This window comes from Coregonus lavaretus (genome assembly GCF_964263955.1).
Source record: "Coregonus lavaretus genome assembly, chromosome: 23".
Classification (NCBI taxonomy): Eukaryota; Metazoa; Chordata; class Actinopteri; order Salmoniformes; family Salmonidae; genus Coregonus; species Coregonus lavaretus.
The window spans coordinates 5,082,480-5,110,051 of NC_140010.1; the positions used below are offsets into that span (position 1 = coordinate 5,082,480).

The 27,572-nt window shown below is 40.4% G+C and overlaps 1 protein-coding gene across 1 annotated transcript; it reads left to right on the top strand.

Moving 5' to 3' along the window:
• The first annotated feature begins 4,906 nt into the window (after window positions 1-4,906).
• On the top strand, window positions 4,907-26,711 carry LOC311099037 (NACHT, LRR and PYD domains-containing protein 1 homolog). Its single transcript, XM_084139638.1, has 14 exons — window positions 4,907-5,113; window positions 5,407-5,484; window positions 9,064-9,312; window positions 11,453-11,482; window positions 11,609-13,343; window positions 14,163-14,243; window positions 16,033-16,200; window positions 19,089-19,148; window positions 19,319-19,411; window positions 23,134-23,217; window positions 23,702-23,857; window positions 25,607-25,762; window positions 25,845-25,940; window positions 26,055-26,711. Exons 2-14 carry the CDS (start codon window positions 5,457-5,459, stop codon window positions 26,236-26,238), a joined length of 3,120 nt encoding a protein of 1,039 aa, XP_083995764.1. The 5' UTR covers window positions 4,907-5,113; window positions 5,407-5,456; the 3' UTR covers window positions 26,239-26,711.
• Window positions 26,712-27,572: the final 861 nt, after the last annotated feature.

Below are 27,572 nucleotides of genomic sequence, written 5' to 3' on the forward strand. Positions count from 1 at the left end.
TCCCGGACTTAAAGTCTTTATTTGCATCCAGAAGTTCCTCCTCTGTAATTTCACCTTCACATGAGTCTTTCTGTGTGGCTGTTAATTTGACATTATCAATAGAAAAAAAATCTCTACAATTAGCTTCAGTTAGAGGAGATGGAGGCGACTGAAAATAAAACATATGCTTAAAGTACTTTGTTTCCTCCTTCAAAATATCATTTTGTAAATCATGTGTGACTCCGTCAATTGTAACCAGTTTCATTAAGTTATTTTTGGTAGCATTCCTATGTTGAAGATTAAAAAATAATTTTGTGCATTTTTCCCCATATTCCATCCAGTTTGCTTTATTTTTATAATATATTACACTTGATCTTTCTTGAATACGTTTCTCCATTTCTTTTTGTTTCTCCTCTAATTTATTCTGAGCCTCTATGTTACAGTTTTTATTGCCATCTATCTGTTCTGTTAGACTTTCTATTTCCTTTGTTAGTATAAACTCTTTTGACCTAAATTGCTTTTGTTTTCGAGATGAGTACTGAATTGCATGGCCTCTAAAGGCACATTTAAAGGTATCCCATACAATAAGGGGATTTGCTGTACCTATGTTATGTCGGAAAAAGTCAGTTATAAATTCCTTTGTTCTAATTATAAATAAATTATCATCCAATAGGCTTTGATTCAATTTACAATATCCTCGCCCACGTGGAAATTCAGTAAGAGTAATGTATATGCCAATTATATGATGGTCCGACCGCATTCTGTCCCCTATCAACACTTTTTTTTAACTTTTGGTGCCAACAAGAATGAGATAAGAAAGAAGTCAAGACGACTAGCTTGATTCAGTCTCCGCCATGTATATCTCACTAGATCAGTATATTTAAGCCTCCATATATCTACTAGTTAAATAATATACTAGTTCTAATGTATCCATGACATTCACAATTTCCTTAAGAGCATGTGGGTGATTGTTTGTGGTGTGATTTCCTTTACGGTCCATTGAGCTATTTAAAACAGTATTATAATACCCCACCATAATAATATTGTCTTGAATTGCTTGCAGGGTTGATAATTTATTATATATATTGTCAAAGAATTGTGGATCATCATTATTTGGTCCGTAAAGGTTAATGAGCCATATCTGTTTATGGTCCAATAACATATTTAAAATAATCCATCTACCTTGTGTATCTATTTGGACAATATGCACATTCGGATCGAAATTACTATTAATTCATATCATCACCCCTTTTGAATTTCTTTGCCCATGGGAGAAGTAGTGCCACCCACAAAACAGAAGCAGATTAACCGCCAAAAGCATTTCCAATGCTGTCACCTCATATATATATATATATATATATATATATATATATATATATATAAAATAATTATGCATATACTATTTTCCATCATTATCAATTAATATGCGTAATAATGTTGGCAGTTCATGCGTAGGATTTTTTAACATATAACCCGGATTGCCATTGTATTACATTTAATTTATTGACAAGCAATTATTATCCTAGCAAATAATTCCCGTGGTCCTTCCCATACCCCCCCTCCCCCCCAACATCCCCCCCCCCCCCCCCCCACAACAGATGCCGGATAAACACACGCACATACTCACATACTCCAACACACTCAACCCCCCTCCTCCACAATCCACCATAAAATCAGATACTCAACGGCTGTTATATCCCAGAGCCCAACTCAAGAAAGGACCTGATTTACGAGTGCACATACAGTTAAAGCTGATTGGGTCCTCAGATCCTCAAAAAATTCTACAGCTGCACCATCGAGAGCATCCTGACTGGTTGCATCACCGCCTGGTATGGCAACTGTCCTGCCTCCGACCGCAAGGCACTACAGAGGGTAGTGCGTACGGCCCAGTACATCACTGGGGCCAAGCTTCCTGCCATCCAGGACCTCTATACCAGGCGGTGTCAGAGGAAAGCCCTCAAAATTGTCAAAGACTCCAGCCACCCTAGTCATAGACTGTTCTCTCTGCTACCGCACGGCAAGCGGTACCGTAGTGCCAAGTCTAGGTCCAAAAGACTTCTCAACAGCTTCTACCCCCAGCCATAAGACTCCTGAACAGCTAATCATGGTTACCCGGACTATTTGCACTGCCCCCCCACCCCATCCTTTTACGCTGCTGCTACTCTGTTAATTATTTATGCATAGTCACTTTAACTCTGCCCACATGTACATATTACTTCAACTACCTCAACTAGCCGGTGCCCCCGCACATTGACTCTGCACCGGTACCCCCCTGTATATATAGCCTCCCTACTGTTATTTTATTTTACTTCTGCCCTTTTTTCCTCAACACTTTTTTTGTTGTTGTTTTATTTTTACTTTTTTGTTAAAAATAAATGCACTGTTGGTTAAGGGCTGTAAGTAAGCATTTCACTGTAATGTCTGCACCTGTTGTATTCGGCGCATGTGGCCAATAAAATTTGATTTGATTTGATTTGAGAAAGCATGCAGATTGAGCCGAAATTGACAACAATGTGAGATTTGATTAATCTACTTAATCTATGTCAAGTCCTAGGTGATGGAGATCAGATCCACCCTCTTCACCTGAGACACAAACACTCTGATCCCCTGTTGTAACCATTTTTCCAAGCATCTCCGTGCGGTCAGACCTTTGATTATTTTGTGCCACCTGGGCCACAATGATAAACCCCCTCTCTGATTGTCCGAGTGTGACCCCCTCCCCATGGGTTACTGCAGCCAGTTTTGCTAGCACTGCCACTACCTGGGTGGGCGTACCCCACCGGAATCCCCACCGGCTAGGTAAAAGGTCGTCAAGGTTCTCATTAGCAGCTTTGAGAATTTCCTTGTATATTATGCTCTCCCATCAGGGGGCTCTGGCTTTGTAGGACCAACCCTGCCAGGCAGGCTCAGAATCTTGAGGGGGCGGTGCTGCTCAAGTAGGTCTCTGACCGCATTTATTTCTCTGTTTAGGCTGCATACTCACAGCAGGTCCATAAAAGAGATGGGAACTTCTCTTTGGTGTATGGGTCGCTCAGGTGGGTGTCTAGGATATAGGGTTAGGGATCTTTCCATCACGATAGGACAATAAAAAATTACATTAGATGTATACTATATTTAAAAATGTATATCCTTCATCTACACAAAATTGAAAGCTCTCTCTCACTACCCCTGCTCATAGACCCCCGGTCGGCTCTGGGATATGCAACCATTTCCCCTCTCACTCACTTAACGCCGCACCTTTTCAAACACAAAAATGCACACCACATGGTTGACTGCGGAAGAAATGGGCCGAGCGTGCAAACGCACCCGCATCCACATCTGCCGCAAGGGGGAAAGGACGCCAGAGAGAACACAGGACCAACCACAACAACCATCTGCCAAAACAACAACCTCCCGCCAAAAAAGCCATGTTCTAATTATTTGTATTTAAAGATGTATTATTCTGCTTGTTATCTTTTCTTGTTATATCGTTTTATCCTTTTATAAAATACTATACTTACTATAAATGTTATTTAATATTACAATCCCTATCATTGCTAGTATTGGGTGCTCCATTATTCGACTCCTCTATTACAATTTTTAGAATAGCCATGGAGTAGTCTTTATGTCTCTGAACATTTGGTTGTCAATATATAGTTTATCCACCACGAGTGCAACACGTTTCCCTTTTAATCTGTTTTCCTTGAAGATTGGATACAGAACTTTGCGTCTTTCTGCAATCTCCCTCGGGAACTGATCATTCAAGATTCCCAGTGTTTGTGATGCTCGTCGTTTGGTGCGACGCAGACAGGGTGGCGTGAGTGGTGAAACAGAAGAGTCGTTGACTGTTCTTTTGAGTTTTGATGTTGAGTCTTTGCCCGACAAAGTGATGTTAGGATATATAAATTATCCTGTAAGAGCTTTTGTGCCGAATACATTACGTTGTTACAGGTGTCAAGCTTATGGGCATGTGGCAGCAGTGTGTAGGACGGAGGTTCCTAGGTGTGAGAAGTGTGCAGAAGGGCATGAGACAAAGGAATGTGTAGCATTGGGAAAGTAGTGGTATGTGTTAATTGTAGGTGTGCCCATGTGGCTGGGGATCAGAAATGTCCCGTGCGAGAGAGGCAGGTTTAGGTTTCCAGGGTTAGAGTAGTGCAGAAGTTGTCATATGCTGAGGTAGTGAAGAAAGTAGAGGAAGGTGGGTCAAGCTCCTGAGTGGCGCAGTGGTCTAAGGCACTGCATCGCAGTGCTAACTGTGCCACTAGAGATCCTGGTTCGAATCCAGGCTCTGTCGCAGCTGGCCGCGACCGGGAGACTCATGGGCGGCGCCCAGGGTAGGGGAGGGAATGGCCGGCAGGGATGTAGCTCAGTTGATAGAGCATGGTGTTTGCAACGCCAGGGTTGTGGGTTCGATTCCCACGGGGGGCCAGTATAAAAAAAATATGTATTCACTAACTGTAAGTCGCTCTGGATAAGAGCGTCTGCTAAATGACTAAAATTTAAATGTAAGGGGGAGGGATCCTGAGAGGAGTGGTGTGAGTAGTAGATCTGTACCAGTACAGAGGGATAGGCCAACAAGTGATATATGTTTCAGTAAGATTGCATTTATAGCAATGGTTATCAACTGTACTGCAGGGATGGAACGTAAGTCAGAAAATTGAGGTCGTGGTGGCAGCTGCAGAGAGCTATTTGGGTGTGCGAGACTTGACATCAGAAGAGTTACAGGGTGTGTTAAGTGGTGGTGTAACCATCCTTTCAGGCTGTTGGCCTGAGGTAGGACTAAATAGATTTAAATAGTGGAGTAGGGTGGTGTTTATTTTTTTTTGTGAGTGTAGTGTTAGATGGTAGGGTATTTTTTGATGTGTTTTTTTTTTTTCAAGCACAGTATAAAGGGGTTTTACTCCAGTCTAGTAGGTGGCGGTAATGCAACATTTATTGGATGCCAACTGCCGTTAAACCTCATCGAAGAAGAAGAAGAACTCCTTCGTCGTCAGTCAGCAGTTAGAAGATGTTTTAGTTATAAATAACCACGGGAGACAAACGTACCGCCAGTCAGCGAATACCACACCTTTAACAGGTTGCAGTTACACCCTTTAGATTAATGTGATCTGAAAGACATGATGTTATCCATTAACTTCAGCTATGGATGTGAGCGGTGAGTATAAATCCACTTGAACACAGCAAACGAAAAGTTGCAGTTTTTTTATCAACACAAAGAGAAAGTAAAATCTGTTTTGGTGTGCCTTCCGTAGAAACCAAAATAAAAAGTATTTGTCTGGCCGCAGAGTCCAAGAAAAAATGATTATACTACAGACATTTCAAACTATAGAAAGGGAAGTGGTCTCAATATCTGTAGTATAGAGAATATTCCATATAAAGTATGCATTAACATCAGCTATTGCATATGTGCACATAATTGTGTAGCCTGACTGATTGTTTCCCTAGTAGACAACCAGTGAAGAGTCAGACGACTTAATGCTGAAGTGTGACCTTTCCTGATGAACAAAATGGAGTCGTATGAACACAGTAAGTTAGACCTGGATATGGTCATATATACTGAACTATACTAATGTACTACAGTAATGTAGTTACAGTCAAACCTATTGCGGTCTAACCAGATTTTTTTTAAATATGTATTATTTAAAAAACTAATTGACTCCGTACAGGAGTTGCAGCGATATCACGAAATTGTGGTAAATTTTTTTAAACAAGCAGAAATTTGCAGACATCTTTGGGCTGCATGTGTCAAGGTGTAGAATTACTGTCTTACCTCAATTAGCCACGAAATCCCTAGGTTGAAAGCGACTCTTATTCTGGCAAACTGCAGCCCCCTAGCAATTCGAATTCCAATCAGCCCCTCGCCATTTGAGTGACATCTAGCAAGATGCACACACAGCAGAGCAAAAGCGAAAGCAACGATGTGGTGCACATATGTGACTTTGTACAGAATTTTAGGGGACCACTTTTGGCTTGTGAGGCTACTTTCCACGGGGAGCCAGTATGAAAAAATGTATGCACTCACTAACTGTAAGTCGCTCTGGATAAGAGTGTCTGCTAAATGACTAAAATGTAACAAATATTTCAGAACTACTGGCTAAAAAGTATACCAAAGTATTGTAATCAAATAAAAAAAGTAATATAGACAACTGAAATAATTTGAATAAATGATGGTTAATAAGTGATAAGCAGTAATGGACAGTCACTACCATCATGGGACTTTTATTAATTGCTTTATTCTGTGTAGGCTTACTGTAGCTCAGTTGGTAGAGCATGGCACTTGCAATGCCAGGGTTGTGGGTTCGATTCCCACGGGGGGCCAGTATGAAAAATTGATGCACTCACTAACTGTAAGTCACTCTAGATAAGAGCGTCTGCTAAATGACTAAAATGAAAATGTGTTGTTAGAGACAATGGAATGGTTTCAATGTTTTCTCAATATTTGGCTTTGAAATTTCAACAAAAATAATTTCAAGGTCGTATTTCATATTGCATTTCATGTATAAAAGATTTGAAACCAAAATCCAAAAAACGGTATTATTTTATGTATTTTACGAACTGAATCCGAACCGACCTCAAAAAGCACAAATCGCTCAGCTGTTTACTGTATGTTTATACTATGTAATGACATTTAAATCCGTGTGGTTTATGTTTTTCAAGAAGTCTCCTATCTGTGACATTTAAAATACAAGCAGTAGTTACAGTACCTACAGTTGAAGTCGGAAGTTTACATACACATAATAATAATAATAATAATATAATATGCCATTTAGCAGACGCTTTTATCCAAAGCGACTTACAGTCATGCGTGCATACATTTTTTTTGTGTATGGGTGGTCCCGGGGATCGAACCCACTACACTGGCGTTACAAGCGCCGTGCTCTACCAGCTGAGCTACAGAAGACCACTTAGTCAAATACATTTAAACTCAGTTATTCACAATTCCTGACATTTAATCCTAGTAAAAATCCCCTGTCTTAGGTCAGTTAGGCTCACCACTTTATTTTAAGAATGTGAAATGTCAGAATAATAGTATAGATAATTATTTCAGCTTTTATTGATTTCATCACATTCCCAGTGGCTCAGAAGTTTACATGCACTCAATTATTATTTGGTAGCATTGCCTTTAAATTGTTTAACTTGGGTCAAACGTTTCGGGGAGCCTTCCACAAGCTTCCCACAATAAGTTGGGTGAATTTTGGCCCATTCCTCCTGACAGAGCTGGTGTAACAGCATGATGCTGCCACCCCCGTGCTTCACGGTTGGGATGGTGTTCTTCGGCTTGCAAGCAACCCCCTTTTTCCTCCAAACATAATGATGGTCATTATGGCCAAACAGTTATATTTTTGTTTCATCAGACCAGAGGACATTTCTCCAAAAAGTACGATCTTTGTCCCCATGTGCAGTTGCAAACCGTAGTCTGGCTTTTTTACGGCGGTTTTGGAGCAGTGGCTTCTTCCTTGCTGAGCGGACTTTCAGGTTATGTCGATCGATATAGGACTCGTTTTACTGTGGATATAGATACTTTTGTACCCGTTTCCTCCAGCATCTTCACAAGGTCCTTTGCTGCTGTTCTGGGATTGATTTGCACTTTTTGCACCAAAGTACATTCATCTCCAGGAGACAGAACGCGTCTCCTTCCTGAGCGGTATGACGGCTGCGTGGTCCCATGGTGTTTATACTTGCGTACTATTGTTTGTACAGATGAATGTGGTACCTTCAGGCGTTTGGAAATTGCTCCCAAAGATTAACCAGACTTGTCGAGGTCAACAATTTTTTTTCGGAGGTCTTGGCTGATTTCTTTTGATTTTCCCATGATGTCAAGCAAAGAGGCACTAAGTTTGAAGGTAGGCCTTGAAATATATCCACTGGTACACCTCCAATTGACTCAAATGATGTCAATTAGCCTATCAGAAGCTTCTAAAGCCATGACATAATTTTCTGGAATTTTCCAAGCTGTTTAAAGGCACAGTCAACTTAGTGTATGTAAGCTTCTGAACCATTGGAATTGTGATACAGTGAATTATAAATAAAATAATCTGTCTGTAAACAATTGTTGGAAAAATTACTTGTCATGCACAAAGTAGATGTCCTAACCGACTTGCCAAAACTATAGTTTGTTAACAAGAAATTTGTGGAGTGGTTGAAAAAAAGAGTTTTAATGACTCCAACCTAAGTGTATGTAAACTTCCGACTTCAACAGATAAAAGGGGAAACCAAGATGTGTCACATGGGGTAAAATGAACTGAAGCATCTAGCAGTAATGAGGATGAGAGTAAATCCAACGGCCGCCAGAGAGAGGAGAAGGAGCATGACGACATTGCTTGTTTTCTTATAGACGTCAACGTCCGATCTAGAAACTAGAATGTGTCACGAACAGAGTGCACATTTTGTAGACTTGACTCATTGTCAAACTTGTTTTAATTTTTTATTACGTTGTTTAGAAGATCTTGCACACGGGTACTTGAGAGAGTAGCCGTTCCCTTACGGAAATGCACCAATAAGATCTCGCTAGCTTGTGCTTGGCTCTGCCCACCTCCTTGCTTGTTCTGCCCACTCTGTAACAGTGGTTCCCATTGTTAAAAGGCCCATCTGTCCCATCTTGACTTAGATATAGAAATATTTGGTTCCATCTTGTGGTCAGCTCTTGAACTGAGCAGAATTCTGATGGTGCAGAGTCTTCCCCAAATTGTTCTCACAATTCACAGAACAGCCATGTAGCCTACTCATTTAACAAAGATAGCAAGATGGTCAACCAAGATGGCATTTTCCATTAATCTGAATAATATCAAACTTGATATTAAACATGATTAATATCATAATTAAGTTTATATAGAATGTATATTTATTGAGTGGCAGGTAGTTGGTTTACAGGATGACAGTCTCTCCCCAATGTGCCCTGCATCGTGGTTGAGATGCTTGCGATTCATTATATATCAAAGTTTAAGTAATGCAAACCAACATTAATTTATGGCCTACTGAGACTAAATACACATTTGCAGAAAAAAAAAAAAATGCAGATCATTTTTTTTTGTTGGTGTGCCAGTTAAAGGATGAATAATCTATATATTCTTGATAATAATCAAGTTTAACCTGTGCCCTCCATAGGTGCTGAGTTTGTGGATGAACACAGGCACCAGCTCATTCAGAGGGTCACCATGGTGATGCCTATAGCTGATGAGCTGCTCTCTGAAGGCATGATCCATAACGAGCTGTACTCTAACATCAGCGCTGCCAGAACTGATGAGGACAAAATGAGGCAGCTCTTTAAAGCCCTCCACTCTGGAGGAAACAAAGTGAAATCTGCCTTTCTCTCCATGCTGAGGGAGAATGATCCTCATCTGGTCCAGGACTTGGGTGAGTGAAGATGTACACATACATGTAATCCTGAGAGTCAAGTTGTGAAACAGAGCCCTGCCCAAACTGACTATTGCGTATTTGAAAAGATATTGGGTGAGTGAAGATGTTTGGGAAGTTAGATATATGGGCTGTGATTAGGTCAGGCATTCTTGAAAGCCAATGAAAAAAAAAATGTCTTAATATTAACCAAATTTGAAATATCTATATTTTACAGACCAACTAATCAACTATTAGCTATCACACAATTAAAAAGAGTGACACCGACTGGTTGTGTACTCCGAAAGAGGTGTCGGTTTAGATATAGGTACAACTGTCCCAGGTTACCAGTTAGAGGACTGAAATGACCAGTAGGAAACAGGGATACAATCCACACTTTATTACAATACAACTAACACACACACACACACACACACACACACACACACACACACACACACACACACACACACACACACACACACACACACACACACACACACAGCAAACAAGAGGAAGGAACTAGTGGAAGTGATAATGGTTTCTGTAAAACATAAGAAACAGGGAATTACACCAGAGTACTAGCAATGTTAGGCTGTACAAAGAGAATGGCAATTATGTAACATATGCATAGCAGCCATGGGAAAGAAATGGGCTAGCACCATAGAGATAGATAGAGGACTCATCTTTGTATCTGGGACATTATAGCATCTGTGACAGCATGGGCAGCGCCATTCTCCATTTTAAAGTAGTATATATTTTTTCTCACGATTGGCTGACTCCTCCTGATGACCCGGTTGGGCATGACTCCAACAGGTTCACCAGGCGGGATCAACCAATGAAGTTGTAAGTCCCACCCAGTTGACTACATTAAAATGTTGGAAACCCTCAATGGCGCTGCCCATGCTAACACGGCCTTTTGGCCACTAGAGGCCTCTATCATTCTCTATGGCTAGCACACACTAGGAAGCTAGTGTGCTAACAGCATTAGCTGGTAATAGGCATACAGAACAGAAAGGCTAGTAGGCTAACACGCAACATAGCAGTAATGATTTATAGCATATTGTATAAAGGGGCTAGGATAGCATATGAGGCATAAACATGATACACTTAGCGGCTAGCATGCTAGGCTAGCGGGCCACGGGGTGTGGGTTGGCATACAGTATAAACAGGCAATAGCTGAAGGCTAGCACGCTAGGCTAGGCTACAGGCTAGTAGCCCTCAGGCTATAGGCCGGCATAGGGAGCTGTATAACCTCATGCACAGTACAGTTAGCGGCTAGTGGGGGGGCTAATGGTTAGCGGTAGCATGCGAGGATGTAAACAATGACGTCAATGGTCGACCATATTGGTTGTGTAATAAAAAACTACTGGCTTGTAGCCATCTTGGGGCAGAGAGTGTGCCACATGTAGCCACACTTAAACTATTCCAAAAGGGCCAGATAACCAGGGTATGCTACACGATCTTACAACATGTAAACACCTGAGTAAGCATATATAAGCACAGTTACATAAAGAGGTACTGTTAAATATGCTATTCAAGGCTGTTATTACATAGTAACAATGAATACACAGATTAACCCTAACAAAGTCCACTTACATAGTTAGTCAGATTCTCTACACACCACATAAAGGAGCAACCTCCTCATTAAAATATTTTAATTAAAAAACAGTTGATCTTTTAGGAGTCAGTGTTTTTTAAGAAAGAAATTCTTAAAGAAACTTCTTAATATCCTTTTACAGTGAATATACATTTTTGAAAGTTTCAGAATGTTTAACCTTTGATCAGTTTCTCAGGACAGGGGCATTTCCTGGCAGAAAGCAGACATGGAAATGTACAATATTAAAAATATTTGGAAAATGACAAAAACAAATCATGGCTCTTACAAAATTCCCCTATATGTAATTGTATTAATCAATTACAGATTTTTTTTCTTTCAACTATAAAATAATGTTTCTTTGCATTACAGGGATTTTTCCCTACTGTCAAGAATGCCTGACGTACTGACGTTTCTTTCTGACACACTGACATGTAATCTTGTGCCCGACCTAACTGTTGCGTGATAAAATGTTCAATACATTATGAAGATGTATAGATTAGCGATATCTTGTGAAAAGGCTTTTGTGATGTGATATGATGTATTTGTCAATCATCTATCTAGAACGCCACGTCAAACAAAGAGGTGGACAAGGTAGGCCATGTTTTTGTTCACCTTTTTTTATTAATACATTTTGTTATGTTATATGATTTAAATAATGTTTTCAACAGAAACACTTTTGTAAAATCATGTATTGACTTTTATTGTATCAATGTGTAGAGGACAGAAGCACAATAACCAAGAAATACAAGAACGTCATCGAAGGTGAATATGCCACAGTGCAGGAGTACAACTCTCTCCCTGGAGAACACGTGAAGTTGGATGACCGCTACACTGAGCCCCTGATCATCCAGAAACACCGTCAGCAGAGAGAGAGAGAGGAGGAGATCCGCTCCAGAGGACAGAACTTTTATCAAGTCATGGGCCAGAGGGACAGCAAGGCCTACAAGAGCACCAAAGTGGAGAGGCTGTTTGACCCAGACGAGCATGGAGACATTCAGAGAACTGTTATACTGCAGGGCCACTCTGGGACAGGTAAGTCCTTTACCACACAGAAGATCATGTCTGACTGGGCGCGTGAGAGACTTTATCAAGACCGATTTGACTTTGTTTTTCACCTGAGGTGCAAAGAGCTAAACCAGGCCACTGGAAATAAAAGTGTGATGGATCTGCTGAACTATGATCAGAGTTTATCATCAATGATCAAGCAGGTCCTTCGCCAGTCTCCTGAGAGGGTTCTCTTCCTGGTAGACGGCTTTGATGAGCTCAAATTCCCGCTTGATGTACCGAAAGACTCCCTTCCCAGGGACCCGTGGACACAGTGCTCCCCCGAAGAGACACTGAGTGGCCTGATACGAAAGCAGATCTTACCCGAGTCCTTCCTGCTTGTCACCACCAGGTCCACAGCGCTGGACAAACTGAATGGAGTGGTCAAAAATCCAGTGAGATATGCTGAGATAGTGGGCTTTTCTAAAGAAGGGGTGGAGGAATACTTCCAGAGATTCTTCAAGAATGAGCAACACTCACAGCAAGCCTATGACACTGTGAGAAAAAATGAAACACTTTTCACCGCATGTTTCATTCCAGTCATCTGCTGGATCATTTGCACAGTTTATAGGGAGCAGTTTGAAGAAGGCACAGAGATGATCCAATCGCTGGAGACCACCACCTCCATCTTTGTTGAATTTGTTGCCACTCTGTTGAAGCATCACAGTCAGGATATGGGTCAGTCAGCTCTTACTATCCTCCAAGGACTTGGCAAGCTGGCAGAAAAGGGAATGGAAGAGCAGCAAGTCTTATTTGACCACGATAGTGTCTCACAGACAGTGTCAGATCCTTCCAAAGTCCCCTTCTTGTGCAAGTTTCTCCAAAAGAAGAGAGTGAGTCAGAACACTATGTACAGCTTCATGCACCTCAGCTTCCAGGAGTTTTTCACAGCCCTCTCGTACATGTTACTGGGTGATGAGGAAGCTCAGGGGAAAGTTAGAGAGCTACTTTGTAAGGTTCGACGTGGAAAAGAAAACAGTCACCTGCTACCCATAGTTCAATTTCTCTTTGGCATCGCAAACAAAGAAGTGGGAAAACGACTCGAGGATAAAAAATACATATCGTGCTCTCAAGGAATCAGGACCCAGCTCAAACATTTTATTCTGGAAGTCATTGAAGAAGAAAAGGAGGATCGAAACGCTATTGATTATCACATTTCATCAATGTGGCTTTTTGCGTTTCATTGTCTATATGAGCTACATGTAGATGATTTTGTTGGGAAAGCCATGAATACATACACAGAATTTAATCTGACCCACATTCCCCTGACAAACACAGACTGTTGGGTGCTGAACTACTGTTTTCAGCACTGCAAGTGCATCCAAAGACTAATTCTCAACTGGTGCAACTTAACTGCAGAGAAGTTGAAAATCCTTCTGCCAGTATTGGAAAAATGTAAATATCTCGAGTGAGTATATTTTGCATTTCCCTTTCTCACCCTAGAACAAGGCGGATTTTTATACATAACATAATATATTCACCACTATTCAAAAGTTTGGGATCACTTAGAAATGTCCTTGTTTTCGAAAGAAAAGCAATTTTTTGTCCGTTAAAATAACATCAAATTGATCGGAAATACAGTGTAGACATTGTTAATGTTGTAAATGGCTATTGAAGCTGGAAACGGCTGATTTAGAAAAAAAAAAATGAATATCTACATAGGCATACAGAGGCCCATTATCAGCAACCATCAGTCCTGTGTTCCAATGACATGTTGTGTTTGCTAATCCAAGTTTATCATTTTAAAAGGCTAATTGATCATTAGAAAACCCTTTTGCAATATGTTAGCACAGCTGAAAACTGTTTTGCTGATTAAAGATCAATAAAACTGGCCGTCTTGAGACTAGTTGAGTATCTGGAGCATCAGCAATCGTGGGTTCGATTACAGGCTCAAAATGGCCAGAAACAAAAGATTTCCAGCTTCAATAGCCATTTACAACATTAACGAATGTCTACACTGTATTTCTGATCAATTTGATGCTATATTAATGGACAAAAAAAATCATTTTCTTTCGAAAACAAGGACATGTGATCCCAAACTTTTGAACGGAAGTGTATATTTTCCCAAATGTTATTTGAATTAATAATGGAAACTGATTGATGCTCAATGTAATGTTTCTCTCATAAAAGGTTGTTTGGACATGGATATTTGTTTTAATTAATACTCTTGAATTAATTATTTTTGTAATTTTTGTCACTTAATAGTTTTTTATATTTGTTTTTGTAGGTTGCAGGTAGATGGCCTAGCCGATGATGATTTAGATGATCTGCTGACAGCGCTGGGAGAGGGAAAGAGTTTGGAGCTTGAGTAAGAACCACATGATCTTTACTGTAATATCATACATTATTTGTCATCCATCAAATTCCTGCTGTTAAATATATCTACCTCAGCTACAGTAGATTCGGAAAGTATTCAGACCCCTTTACTTTTTCCACATTTTGTTACGTTATAGCCTTATTCTAAAATGTATTTTATAAATAGTTTTTTCCCCTCATCAATCTACACACAATACCCCATAATGACAAAGCAAAAACACTTTTTTAGAGATTTTTGCAAATAAACGTATAACATATGCATAGCAGCCATGGGAAAGAAATGGGCTAGCACCATAGAGATAGATAGAGGACTTTCAAAGTATTCAGACCCTTTACTCAGTACTTTGTTGAAGCACCTTTGGCAGCGATTACAGCCTCGAGTCTTCTTGGGTATGACGCTACAAGCTTGGCACACCTGTATTTGGGGAGTTTCTCCCATTCTTCTCTGCAGATCCTCTTAAGCTCTGTCTGGTTGGATGGGGAGCGTCGCTTCACAGCTATTTTCAGGTCACTCTAGAGATGTTTGGTCGGGTTCAAGTCCAGGCTCTGGCTGGGCCACTCAAAGACATTCAGAGACTTGTCCCGAAGCCACTCCTGCGTTGTCTTGGCTGTGTGCTTAGGGTCATTGTCCTGTTGGAAGGTGAACCTTCACCCCAGTCTGATGTCTTGAGCGCTCTGGAGCAGGTTTTCATTAAGGATCTCTCTGTAGTTTACGCTGTTCATATTTCCCTCTATCCTGACTAGTCTCCCAATCCTTGCCGCTGAAAAACATTCCCACAGCATGATGCTGCCACCACCATGCTTCACCGTAGGGATGGTGCCAGGGTTCCTCCAGACGTGAAGCTTGGCATTCAGGCCAAAGAGTTCAATCTTGGTTTCATCAGACCAGATAATCTGGTTTCTCATCATCTGAGAGTCCTTTAGGTTCCTTTTGGCAAACTCCAAGCAGGCCGTCATGTGCCTTTTACTGAGGAGTGGCTTCCGTCTGGCCACTCTACCATAAAGGCCTGATTGGTGGAGTGCTGCAGAGATCGTTGTCCTTCTGAAAAGTTATCCCATCTCCACAGAGAACCTCTGGAGCTCTGTCAGTGACCATCGGGTTCTTGGTCACCTCCCTTCTCCCCCGATTGCTCAGTTTGTCCAGGAGGCCAGCTATAGGAAGAGTCTTAGTGGTTCCAAACTTCATCCATTTAAGAATGATGGAGGCCACTCTGTTCTTGGGGACCTTCAATGCTGCAGACATGTTATGGTACTCTTCCCCAAAACTGTGCCTCAACACAATTATGTCTCAGAGCTCTACAGACAATTCCTTCGACCTCATGGCTTGGTTTTTGCTCTGACATGCACTGTCAACTGTTGGACCTTTATATAGACAGGTGTATGCCTTTCCAAATCATGTCCAATCAATTGAATTTACCACAGGTGGACTACTCCAATGGAAACAGGATACACCTGAGCTCAATTTCGAGTCTCATAGCAAAGGGTCTGAATACTTGGGGAAAATAAGGTATTTCCGTTTTTTTATTTTTAATACATTTGCAAACATTTCTAAAAACCAGTTTTCGCTTCGACATTATGGGGTATTGTGTGTAGAGTGATGAGGAGCAAAAAATAATTTAATCAATTTTAGAATAAGGCTGTAACGTAACAAAATGTGGAAAAAGTCGGGGGGGGTCTGAATACTTTCCGAATACATTTACATGATATAACTGGGAATTACTTTAGCCTACCATATATATATATATTTCTGTACCTAACTCCAATTTGTCTGTATTTTTCAGTCTGACTGAGAACAACTTCTCTGATGAGAAAGTGCAGGACTTGCTTGTTGCTCTCACTAAACACAAACCCAGAAACATTGAAATTGGAGTGAAGTCCATCACCAGTAGTACAGCAGACAAATTAATGTTCCTCATCAGTAAGGCACATGGAGTCTTGGAAAGCATAGTGTAAGTAACTTTTCATTTAGCTCCCAATCAACCTCTAATATATAACACAATATTTCATTGAATAATAAATTAGGAAACTAAGATGGAACACATATGGTACCAATCAAAAGTTTGGACACACCTACTCATTCAAGGGTTTTCCTTTATTTTTACTATTTTTTACATTGTAAAATAATATGAAGACATCAAAACTATGAAATAACACATATGGAATCATGTAGTAAATAAAAAAAAGTGTTAAACAAATCCAAATATATATTTGAGATTTGAGATTTTTCAAATAGCCACACTTTGCCTTGATGACAGCTTTGCACACTCTTGGCATTCTCTTAACCAGCTTCACCTGGAATTGTTTTCCAACAGTCTTGAAGGAGTTCCCACATATGCTGAGCACTGGTTGGCTGCTTTTCCTTCACTCTGCAGTCCGTCTCATCCCAAACTATCTCAATTGGATTGAGGTCAGGGGATTGTGGAGGCCAGGTCATCTGCATGCAGCACTCCATCACTCTCCTTCTTGGTAAAATAGCCCTTACACAGCCTGGAGGTTTGTTGGGTCATTGTCCTGTTGAAAAACAAATGATAGTCCCACTAAGTGCAAACCAGATGGGATGGCGTATCGCTGCAGAATGCTGGTAGCCATGCTGGTTAAGTGTGCCTTGAATTCTAAATAAATCACAGACATTGTCACCAGCAAAGCACCCCCACACCATAACACCTCCTCCTCCATGCTTTACGGTTGGAAATACACGTGGAGATCATCCGTTCACCCACACCGCATCTCACAAAGACACGGCGGTTGGAGCCAAAAATCTCCAATTTGGACTCCAGACCAAAGGACAAATTTCCACCGTTCTAATGTCCATTGCTCGTGTTTCTTGGCCCAAGCAGGTCTCTTCTTATTATTGGTGTCCTTTAGTAGTGGTTTCTTTGCAGCAATTCGACCATGAAGGCCTGATTCACACAGTCCCCTCTGAACAGTTGATGTTGAGATGTGTCTGTTACTTGAACTCTGTGAAGCATTTATTTTGGCTGCAATTTCTGAGGCTGGTAACTATAATGAACTTATCCTCTGCAGCAGAGGTAACTCTGGGTCTTCCATTCCTGTGGCGGTCCTAATGCGTGGCAGTTTCATCACAGCGCTTGATGGTTTTTGCGACTGCACTTGAAGAAACTTTCAAAGTTCATGAAATGTTCCGTATTGACTGACCTTCATGTCTTAAAGTAATGATGGACTGTCATTTCTCTTTGCTTATTTGAGCTTTTCTTGCCATAATAAGGACTTAGTCTTTTACCAAATAGGGCTATCTTCTGTATACCCCCCCTACCTTGTCACAAAACAACTGATTGGCTCAAACGCTTTAAGGAGGAAAGAAATTCCACAAATTAACTTTTAACAAGGCACACCTGTTAATTGAAATGCATTCCAGGTGACTACCTCATGAAGCTGGTTGAGAGAATGCCAAGAGTGTGCAAAGCTGTCATCAAGGCAAAGGGTGGCTATTTGAAGAATCTCAAATATAAAATATATTTTGATTTGTTAAACACTTATTTGGTTACGACATGATTCCATATGTGTTATTTCATTGTTTTGATGTCTTCACTATTATTCTACAATGTAGAAAATAGTTTAAAATAAAATAAAATTAAAAAAAACTTGTTTGAGTAGGTGTGTCCAAACTTTTGACTGGTACTGCAATGTCTGTTACAAAAAGGGTTAATTAATTAACATGTAGGTAATGTAGAAGTGAACATAAATACATAATTGATTAACACATTAACAAAGGCATTTTATATAGCTTAAGTGATACAAAAAAGGTTCAGTACAACAAGTTATACTGGCACTATATTGGAATTGTAAAATCCCGCTACAGTGTTGGAATCTTCACTTTCCTGTTCACAACATCAAAAGAGAAGGTATCTAATTCTGCACAAAATTGTGTTTTCAAACTTTAAAGAGGCAGTCAGCAGTTGCTACATCCATTTTTGGACTTATAAATTCATGATATGTACCCATTGATTATTGAGGAATAGAACTTATCAATGCATCATGTGCTTAATTCAACTGTTGTAACACAAAATATACACTTGTTTTACTACAATGTTTGTAAACAAAGAAAATGTAAGCAAACACTAGATAGCCTCAAAACATGGTTAAAAACTATAATTTTCATATCATGGACAGTCAGTCCTTGCATCCACAGCTCTGTCTAATGAATGTGAGTGGTTCCAGCTCCATCCCTCAGCTTTTTACCGAACCAAGGGTGGGGACTCCGCTTTGTTATTTGTTATTAACCGCTGATTACCACTTTAACGGTAGGGCTCCCACACCCTGGCAAGGTGTTGCACAACACTTGATTAAGTGGTGTTACAACACACCATGTCATGTTTCAAAACATGTCAGGATGATGTGTTTCAATACTCCAGCAAAGTTAAGGTTTCGTCTCCTTTGCGTTGGTGTTACTTACAAAGCACTTAATTTCAACAGTGTATCACATCTTGTATATATTTAGACTAGACTTGGAGAGTCAGAAACCCAAGTTAGCAGTAGTTACTTAGGACTAGTTATTCATCTTAGAATTAGTACACCCAATTGACAAAAAAGGGAACTTATTCATTGTCACACTGGACCATTTCAGTCTGTGCTGAGTCACACTGGCACTGGTTTGCAGACGTTTGACATTTTGGGGGTTGAATTTTAGAATATTACTGCACTGTCGGAGCTAGAAGCACAAGCATTTCGCTACACCCGCTATAACGTCTGGTAAACACGTTTATGTGACAAATACGATTTTATTTGAATTCAACCTGTGATTGGACAAAATTTAAAAAATGGCATTAATAATGTTAATTAAGTGGACTTTTAACAATATTATATATTACTGTTTCAGGCTTCATGGTTGTGAGAATGTTACATTGGATGGCAATCTACAGAAAAATGGAGTCAATTGGTGAGCATCTTCTACATTGTCTTAGAGGGTTATCAGTAGAAAAAGAGGTAGAAAAGTAAACTGGATTGATATTGCATGCTGTACAGTTGTAAAAATAAAACAATTTGAGCGTAGATGTTTTGTTGATGAAAGTATTCATGTAATAATTCAAAAATCTCTTGCCTGTGAAGGACTCTCCAAACTTCTCTTTGGTTAAAAGTGTCGGAAATGAAAATGATCTGTGACTGTATCAGGGCATCTGGCTACAGTTTGAGTGAAAAAGTGTAAGTACAATTTATCATCACTAATACTACATATCACACATTTTACGGTGGATATCTTAAATTTATTGTACATGTTATGGAGGTGGTTTGGTGAAGCACACTCAAGACGAGTACCCATGCCTACTGTAGGCTTAAGCTCAGCGGGCTAACACAGTCTTGTGATGCCCAGGAGACCTAGCTTCGATCCTAGATGGCTATATAAACACAGCTGTAGTTTAGCAATACTCTTTACTTGTTGCACTCTAGTTCATCAATGACATCACTATAGGATGTAATATTAGGTAAGACTTTATTTGACACCTAGCATCATAACACGTTATGACACGGTCATAATATGGTCATACCACTGTCGTGACACATATATTTAGACCTGTTTTGACATACAGTATATTGTGTTATTTTATGGCTGGTTATGACACCTACATAAGAGTGTCAAAACCTACCACACAAGGCAAACCATTATATTACACCGTAGTATGTTTATGTTATATAACAATTTCTGAAATTGACCATATTTAATTATAATTGTAATTGAGCACACATTGATGTCAGACATGTATGTACCCTAATGCTCTGTTGCTGATACAAGAGCAGACAATACCCCCTCTTTGGCTGTGTCTAGACTTGACAGTTTAAGTTTTTGTATTCTGATCATGGAATTCCAAACACGTCATGCGTCTACACCTACATTTAAATATGTCCACCACGTCCACATAGTGTCCGGATTCCCTTTACCCGTGCTGTATTCAAATGCCAGTATGCATTCTGCAAACGGTGGAATAGGCTAAATATGATCACACAACAACAACTTGATGGCAGTAGCTAATTACTATAGCTAACTAGCCAGCTAACCTCTGCAGATAGACAGCAAGCTAGCAAGCAAAGCTAAAGGGATTGCAAATGGATTAGCATAACTTGTTTTCAAAATGTCTTTGAGGCCAGCAAACACCTTCAACCACATGCTAGTTCAGAACAGCTACATCCGGTAAGACGAGGGGTGGGGGTGTGTGTCGGTTTGTCAATAACTGGTGCGCAATGTATAATATTAAGGTAGTCTTGAGGTATTGCTCGCCTGAGGTAGAGTACCTCATGATAATCTGTAGACCACACTATCTACCAAGAGAGCTTTCATCTATATTTTTCGTACACGTCTATTTACCACCACAAACCGACACAGGTATGAAGACCGCATTCAACAAGCTGTATAAGGCCATAAGCAAACAAGAAAATGCTCATCCAGAAGCGGCGCTTCTAGTGGCCGGGGACTTTAATGCAGGCAAACTTAAATCCCTTTTACCTAATTTCTACCAGCATGCCACATGTGCAACCAGAGGGAAAAAAAACTCTAGACCACCTTTCCTCCACACACAGAGACTCATACAAAGCTCTCCCTCGCCCTCCATTTGGCAAATCTGAACGTAATTATATCCTCCTGATTCCGGCTTACAAGCAAAAACTAAAGCAGGAAGTACCAGTGACTCGCTCAATACGGAAGTGGTCAGATGACGCGGATGCTACGCTACAGGACTGTTTTGCTAGCACAGACTGAAATATGTTCCGGGATTCATCCAGTGGCATTGAAGAGTATACCACCTCGGCTTCATCAATAAGTGCATCAACGACGTTGTCCCCACAGTGACCATACGTACATTTCCCAACCAGAAGCCATGGATTACAGGCAACATCCGCACCGAGCTAAAGGCTAGAGTTGCCGCTTTCAAGGAGCGGGACACTAATCCGGACGCTTATAAGAAATCCCGCTATGCCCTCAGACGAATCATCAAACAGGCAAAGTGTCAATACAGGTGTTCCTAATGTTTGGTATATTATGGCAGTAGCAAACACTTTCACACATTCTAAATACATTACAATCACGTTTCCTCAATGTTTTCATAACATACTGTAGCTAAAGCTAGCTCTCAACTATGCCTGTAGCTAGCTAGCTAATAGTTAGCCAAACAAACACTAACTATATGTTAGCTAACGTTAGCTACGTAACCATATCACTAGCGCCTCGATCAGACCAACAGTGTCATTGCGTTTTGGTATACCAGAAGTACATTCATTTCCAATGGAACGCTGCGTTTGCCTTGCAACATTGCATTGCAGAGGCAGTTGCAGTGCGTTCTGTGTATGTATGTATGTATGTATGTATGTATGTATCAAATTGTATGTGTAGACGTGACCGAAATAGTAGAAAAAGGTGAATGTTGAACTGTTGTTGCACACATATCCAGTAAAAATGTTGGATTACATGCTGAAAAAAGTTTGACCGCAGAATTTATTACGCAGCATTGATGCAAACACACTGTCTGTCTGATCGAGGCGCAAAGATGGTGGTGTGCAAAACAACTATGCATTATTGAGGTAACAGTACATCTGATTCACTATATACTGTATACAGTGGTTATTGTACAAACGAATTATAGAACAGGCCTGTGTATTAAATAAATGAAAACCCAGCTCTGCAAGCATTATAACATCTAAATACGTTAGATGATCAGCGAAACTCCACATCTGGTGATCAACTAATGTGTTTTGACATTTATAAAGCTTGCAGATCTGGTGAATGGGAGTTTGAATCTGAGCTTTTTGGGCGTTAGAGAGGTCTCTAACGCACAGATACTGGTTCAGCGCTGAACTAGCTAGCTAACGTTAACGGTTAGCATGCGACCGTTAGATACACATTTCATAAAAAGTAGATATCATATCATTCGCGTGGTTCATATGTACTCATGTCAATACACTTAATATGAGCCACCATTTGTAAAATAAATAAATAACAAAAAACATTTAAAAGCAAAAATGATTATAACGAAAATAAATTTCCTCCGAGACGCCATCTTGTCTCCTTGGCTTACATGCAAAGTTAATTAGCCTAGCTTGGTTACACTCATATGAAGGGGAAAATATAAATATATCACAGTTTAGATACATTACCTCTAGATTTAAAAAAGGAAACCATGCTTATAATTGTTGCAAACCTGAAAACAGGATGAATAAGTAAATTGACAGTTTTCCACAAGGCTTCTCTTCCTGCTTCTCTTCTTCCAATGTATGAGGCGTGTGCCTGCAGCTTACAGTTCGAATGTATCCCCCTAGTGGTAGCGCTAAGTACAGCTATATTAAAGGAAAACCATGGAGAACTATGATTTAATAATGTTGCGAACAAACAAACTTAGATTCTATACATTTCCATATTTTGGAATCAATCACAAATAATTTGTTTTTGTAAGGGTTATAATATTAAGCCAGATAGGCCCATCACGTATATGACCATATGTCAGTCATAAGTCCAAAAGAGGGTGTTTTGTCCTGCTCCTGCATTCATCCCAGTCATCATGTTTGACGTCATTGGGTGTACAATTACAATGGTAATAAAATGGCACATTTTAGGAAATGTTATATAACATAATATTTACAAGTAGAATGGAATGGTTTGCCTTGTGTGGTAGGATTTGTGGGCTTTGACACTCTTATGTAGGTGTCATAACCAGCCATAAAATATTGCAATATATGTCACAAGACATCTAAATATATGTGTCATGACAGTGTTATTATAATGTCATGTCAGGTTATGTCAGCTGTTATGACATATTATAATATGGTGTCAAGTAAAGTGTTGGCTAACATTATATCACAAATAAACGACAGTTTAATGTTCCAGATAATATAAGGCTAGTGTGAAGTAAATAAAGCTGTTTCTCTTCTCCTGGTGACAGGTTGGCTGTGTACTGTGAGGCTGACCTATCAGACACTGACGTGGATGACCTGCGTGCAATCATCCACCCTGTAGACAAGTTAAGGTGAGGATGTCTAGATTATACTTCTTCAATTAGCAAATCTCAAATACCTAACACTGAACCTTTCACTGATGAATTGCATTACATATAATTAAAAAATCCTTTATGTGACTTGCTGCCATATAGCAATCATCCACCCTGTAGACAAGTTAAGCTAATTTCAAATACCTAACATTTACATTTTACTTACAGGAGCAATTAAGGTTAAGTGCCTTGCTCAAGGGCACATCGACAGATTTTTCACCTAGTCGGCTCGGGGATTAGAACCAGCGACCTTTCGGTCACTGGCACAACGCTCTTAACCACTAAGCTACCTGCTGCCCCATTAAATCTTGAACCTTTACATTTAAATTGTTAATTGCATTACATGTCATTTACAAACCCTTGATATTTGTCATGCTGTACTATGCTCAACGTACTGTGAATAATCATGCGTTGGTACACATTCATGTGTACATGATTTAAGAAAATGTATCTTGGATTTCAGGCTCAACTTTCGACACAAAGAATTATATGGACGGTTTGCAGTGAGTGAAGGTTTACGGTCCCAGATAGCACTCAGAGGCTTTGACTTTGCCCTCTGCGGCGATCCTGTGTTCGACTGGAGAAAATTATTTCAGCTAGTTCACACTCTGGAGCAACAGTAAGACATTCTGTCCTCAATAAAACCTCCCCCGTACACACAACGCTCACACACACGGTCGGGTTTCAATCCAAGGTGTGTTGTAGGGGCACCTAACTAGACAGCTGACAATGCACCTTTTTTACATTAAGGTCATTTGCGCTTGAGTGTTTATCATGAATGAGATCTCTGTGAATGGCTGTAAAAAAAATACCTATAGAAGGCGCATCATCGGCTGTTGGGCTGCTCTATAACGCACCTTGGATTGAATCCTGGCCATAGTGTACTGTGCATTCGGAAAGTATTCAGACCCATTGACTTTTTCCACATTTTGTTACGTTACAGCCTTATTCAAAAATGGATTAAAAAAAATATCTACACACAATACCCCATAATGACAAAGCAAAAACAGGTTTTTAGAAATGTGTTAATTTATTAAAAATAGAAAACTGAAATATCACATTGATATAAGTATTCAGACCCTTTACTCCGTACATTGTTGGAGCACCTTTGGCAGCAATTACAGCCTTGAGTCTTCTTGGGTATGATGCTACAAGCTTGGCACACCTGTATTTCGGGAAACCACTCCTGGGTTGTCTTGACTGTGTGCTTAGGGTCATTGTCCTGTTGGAAGGTGAACCTTCACCCCAGTCTCAGGTCCTGAGCGCTATGGAGCAGGTTTTCATTAAGGATCTCTCTGTACTTTGCTCCGTTCAGCTTTCCCCTCGATCCTGACTAGTCTACCAGTCCCTGCCGCTGAAAAACATCCCCACATCATGAAGCTGACGCCACCATGCTTCACCGTCGGGATAGTGCCAGGTTTCCTCCAGACGTGATGCTTTGCATTCAGGCCAAAGAGTTCAATCTTGGTTTCATCAGACCAGATAATCTTGTTTCTCATGGTCTGAGTCCTTTAGATGCCTTAAGGCAAACTCCAAGCGGGTTGTCATGTGCCTTTTACTGAGGAGTGGCATCCGTCTGGCCACTCTACCATAAAGGCCTGATTGGTGGAGTGCTGCAGAGATGGTTGTCCTTCTGGAAGGTTCTCCCATCTCCACAGAGGAACTCTGGAACTCTTTCAGAGTGACCATCAGGTTCTTGGTCACTTCCCTGACCAAGGCACTTCTCCCCTAAGTGCTCAGTTTGGCCGGGTGGCCAGCTCTAGGAAGAGTCTTGGTGGTTCCAAACTTCTTCCATTTAAGAATGATGGAGGCTACTGTGTTCTTGGGGACCTTCCCCAGATCTGTGCCTCGACACAATCCTGTCTTGGAGCTCTACGGACAATTCCTTCGACCTCATGGCTTGGTTTTTGCTCTGACGTGCACTGTCAACTGTGGGACCTTATATAGACAGGTGTGTGCCTTTCCAAATCATGTCCAATCAGTTGAATTTACCACAGGTGGACTCCAATCAAGCTGTAGAAACATGTCAAGGATGATCAATGGAAACAGGATGCACCTGAGCTCAATTTAGAGTCTCATAGCAAAGGGTGTGAATACTTATGTAAATAAGGTATTTCTGTTTTATCTTTTGTATAAATTTGCAAAAAACTGTTTTCGCTTTGTCATTATTGGGTATTGTGTGATAATTAATGAGGAACATTTTTTATTAAATCAGTTTTAGAATAAGGCTGTAATGTAACAAAATGTGGAAAAAGTCAAGGGGTTTGAATACTTACCGAATGCACTGTATATGCATGCATACTCTTGCACACAAACATACATATATGAGAATATTTGCTTTATTATGATGTGTTTGTGTCACTACCAGTTCGGAGTGGGATGAGCATGCTGAAGCCCTGATCTCGCTGCTACACTCTCAAACCTCTCTGGAGGACATAAGTCTGTATGTGAGCAGCTTGACAGAGAGGTGTGCTGCCAGTGTAGTCAGTCTCAGCCAAGCCTGCCCAAACCTGACGAAGATATCGTGAGTACAACATACTCTCTGTGTGTCTGTGTTCGTATTTGTTTCAGTGTAACTAATGTCTTCTATTCTGTTTCGTTCTTAGCCTTCATGTAGTTGCAGACGGTTTGTTATTGGAGGAAGTAATACAATTCTTACGCTTATCAAAGAGGCGCCCAGATTGCAGTTTACTTGTCGCCGGGTATGCATGTACTGTACTGTATTGTCAGTTAGCTTACATAAACCAAATCATCAGCTGATCTCTTCTGATGCAGTGCTAATCATCATTGGTGTAATCCATCTCTCACCTCCGCAGGTGGAGATGCAGGAAGCCTGCTGACAAGTGCACTGACCGGAAGGACTGGAGTCTCTGTTGTAACGACTCTGTTAGGCTCACTCTACATGGAGAAACATTCACAGAGAATGTGATAAGACATGGGAAGAAAAGCGATAGGCCTAGTGATGATACTAAGAGTAATAGATGGTGTGTTGTTGCATAGTGACCATGATGAAGACAACAGAGATGGTGAGAAACACAGCAGACTGAGGACAAAGACGAGTGAAGATGCATACCTTTGATCCTGATACCACTTAGATCTGAACTGATACCAACTATACGTACTGGAAATGTTTTTTCAAAATGGAAGATAATTTAGCCAAATTGACCTGTAGATTTCCGCTTAAATAGACCCAAAAGTAATTATTTATCATAAGGGCCATACATAATACCTAGTAACGCTTGAAATCTCACCTTTCTGGTAAAGTGAAATCACTTTTGAGGACACAAGCTCAACATATGAGAATGATGACAGTCCGCATGGTAGGATTCACAATATCCCCATTGAATACAAATGGGAATTAAAGAGGAAAAAGGGATTCGTCTGAACGAGAGTGAAAAATGCTGAAGGTTATTCTAGTCGCTATTCCTCACTGGGCTGGAGGAGAGGAGAGGAGAGGAGAGGAGAGGAGAGGAGAGGAGAGGAGAGGAGAGGAGAGGAGGTGGAGACTGAGAAGAGGAGGTGGAGACTGAGAAGAGGAGGTGGAGACTGAGAAGAGGTGTAGCATAATGACTGCTACACCCACCCAAGATGAATCAGTCCCCCATCATCTCCTCCTCTTCCTCTCTTCTTCTCTCCTTCTCTCTTTGTCTCCCCTGTCTCTGTCACACCCTTACACGTGTTTGCATCTGACCAGTGCCAATCATGTCCCATAGGGCTCTTGTCAAAAGAGTTGCGCTACATAGGGAATAGGGTACCATTTGGGACACACATGTGTCTTGTGTTTTTTGCCTGTTGCTTAGCATTTCATACATTCTCTAAAAATGAAATAAGGAGGTTTTATCCTTGTTCTTATGAAAGCTGTGTCTTTTTTATTATTTTTTGTAATACTGTGGAAAAATAATGACATACAATTTGAAAAAATATTGAATTAAAAAAAATATGAAAACAAATGTAAATGTTTTTTTTTTTAAGAATCGTTATACAGAGGAGCATTGCTGAATGAGAAACCCATAGTGACAATAATACAGGAAACAGTCCTATTGGACCAATGACAGAATAGAAAAGAAACGGGATTGGGAAGGAATTATATGGAGGAAATACACTCACTCACACAAGCACATGTGCACCCACACCTGCTACAGGTGGGAGGAGCTATAGGAGAACAGGCTCATTGTAATGTCTGGAATGGAATTCATGGAATGGAGTCAAACATGGTTTCCATATGTTTTATTTGTTTGATACTGTTCCATTAACCTCCTCCCACCAGCCTCCACTGGTATACACACACATACAGTGCCCCAGGGCCCATAGTACTCTAGTCAAGCACTACTTTT

Bases quoted from the DNA above. Each gene is read 5' to 3' on its own strand.
- LOC311099037 (XM_084139638.1), top strand. From the start codon at position 5,457: ATGAACAAAATGGAGTCGTATGAACACA. The intron at 11,483-11,608 runs GTAGGCCATGTT...ATCAATGTGTAG, and splicing joins CAAACAAAGAGGTGGACAAG to AGGACAGAAGCACAATAACC. The intron at 23,858-25,606 runs GTAAGACATTCT...TGTCACTACCAG, and splicing joins GTTCACACTCTGGAGCAACA to TTCGGAGTGGGATGAGCATG.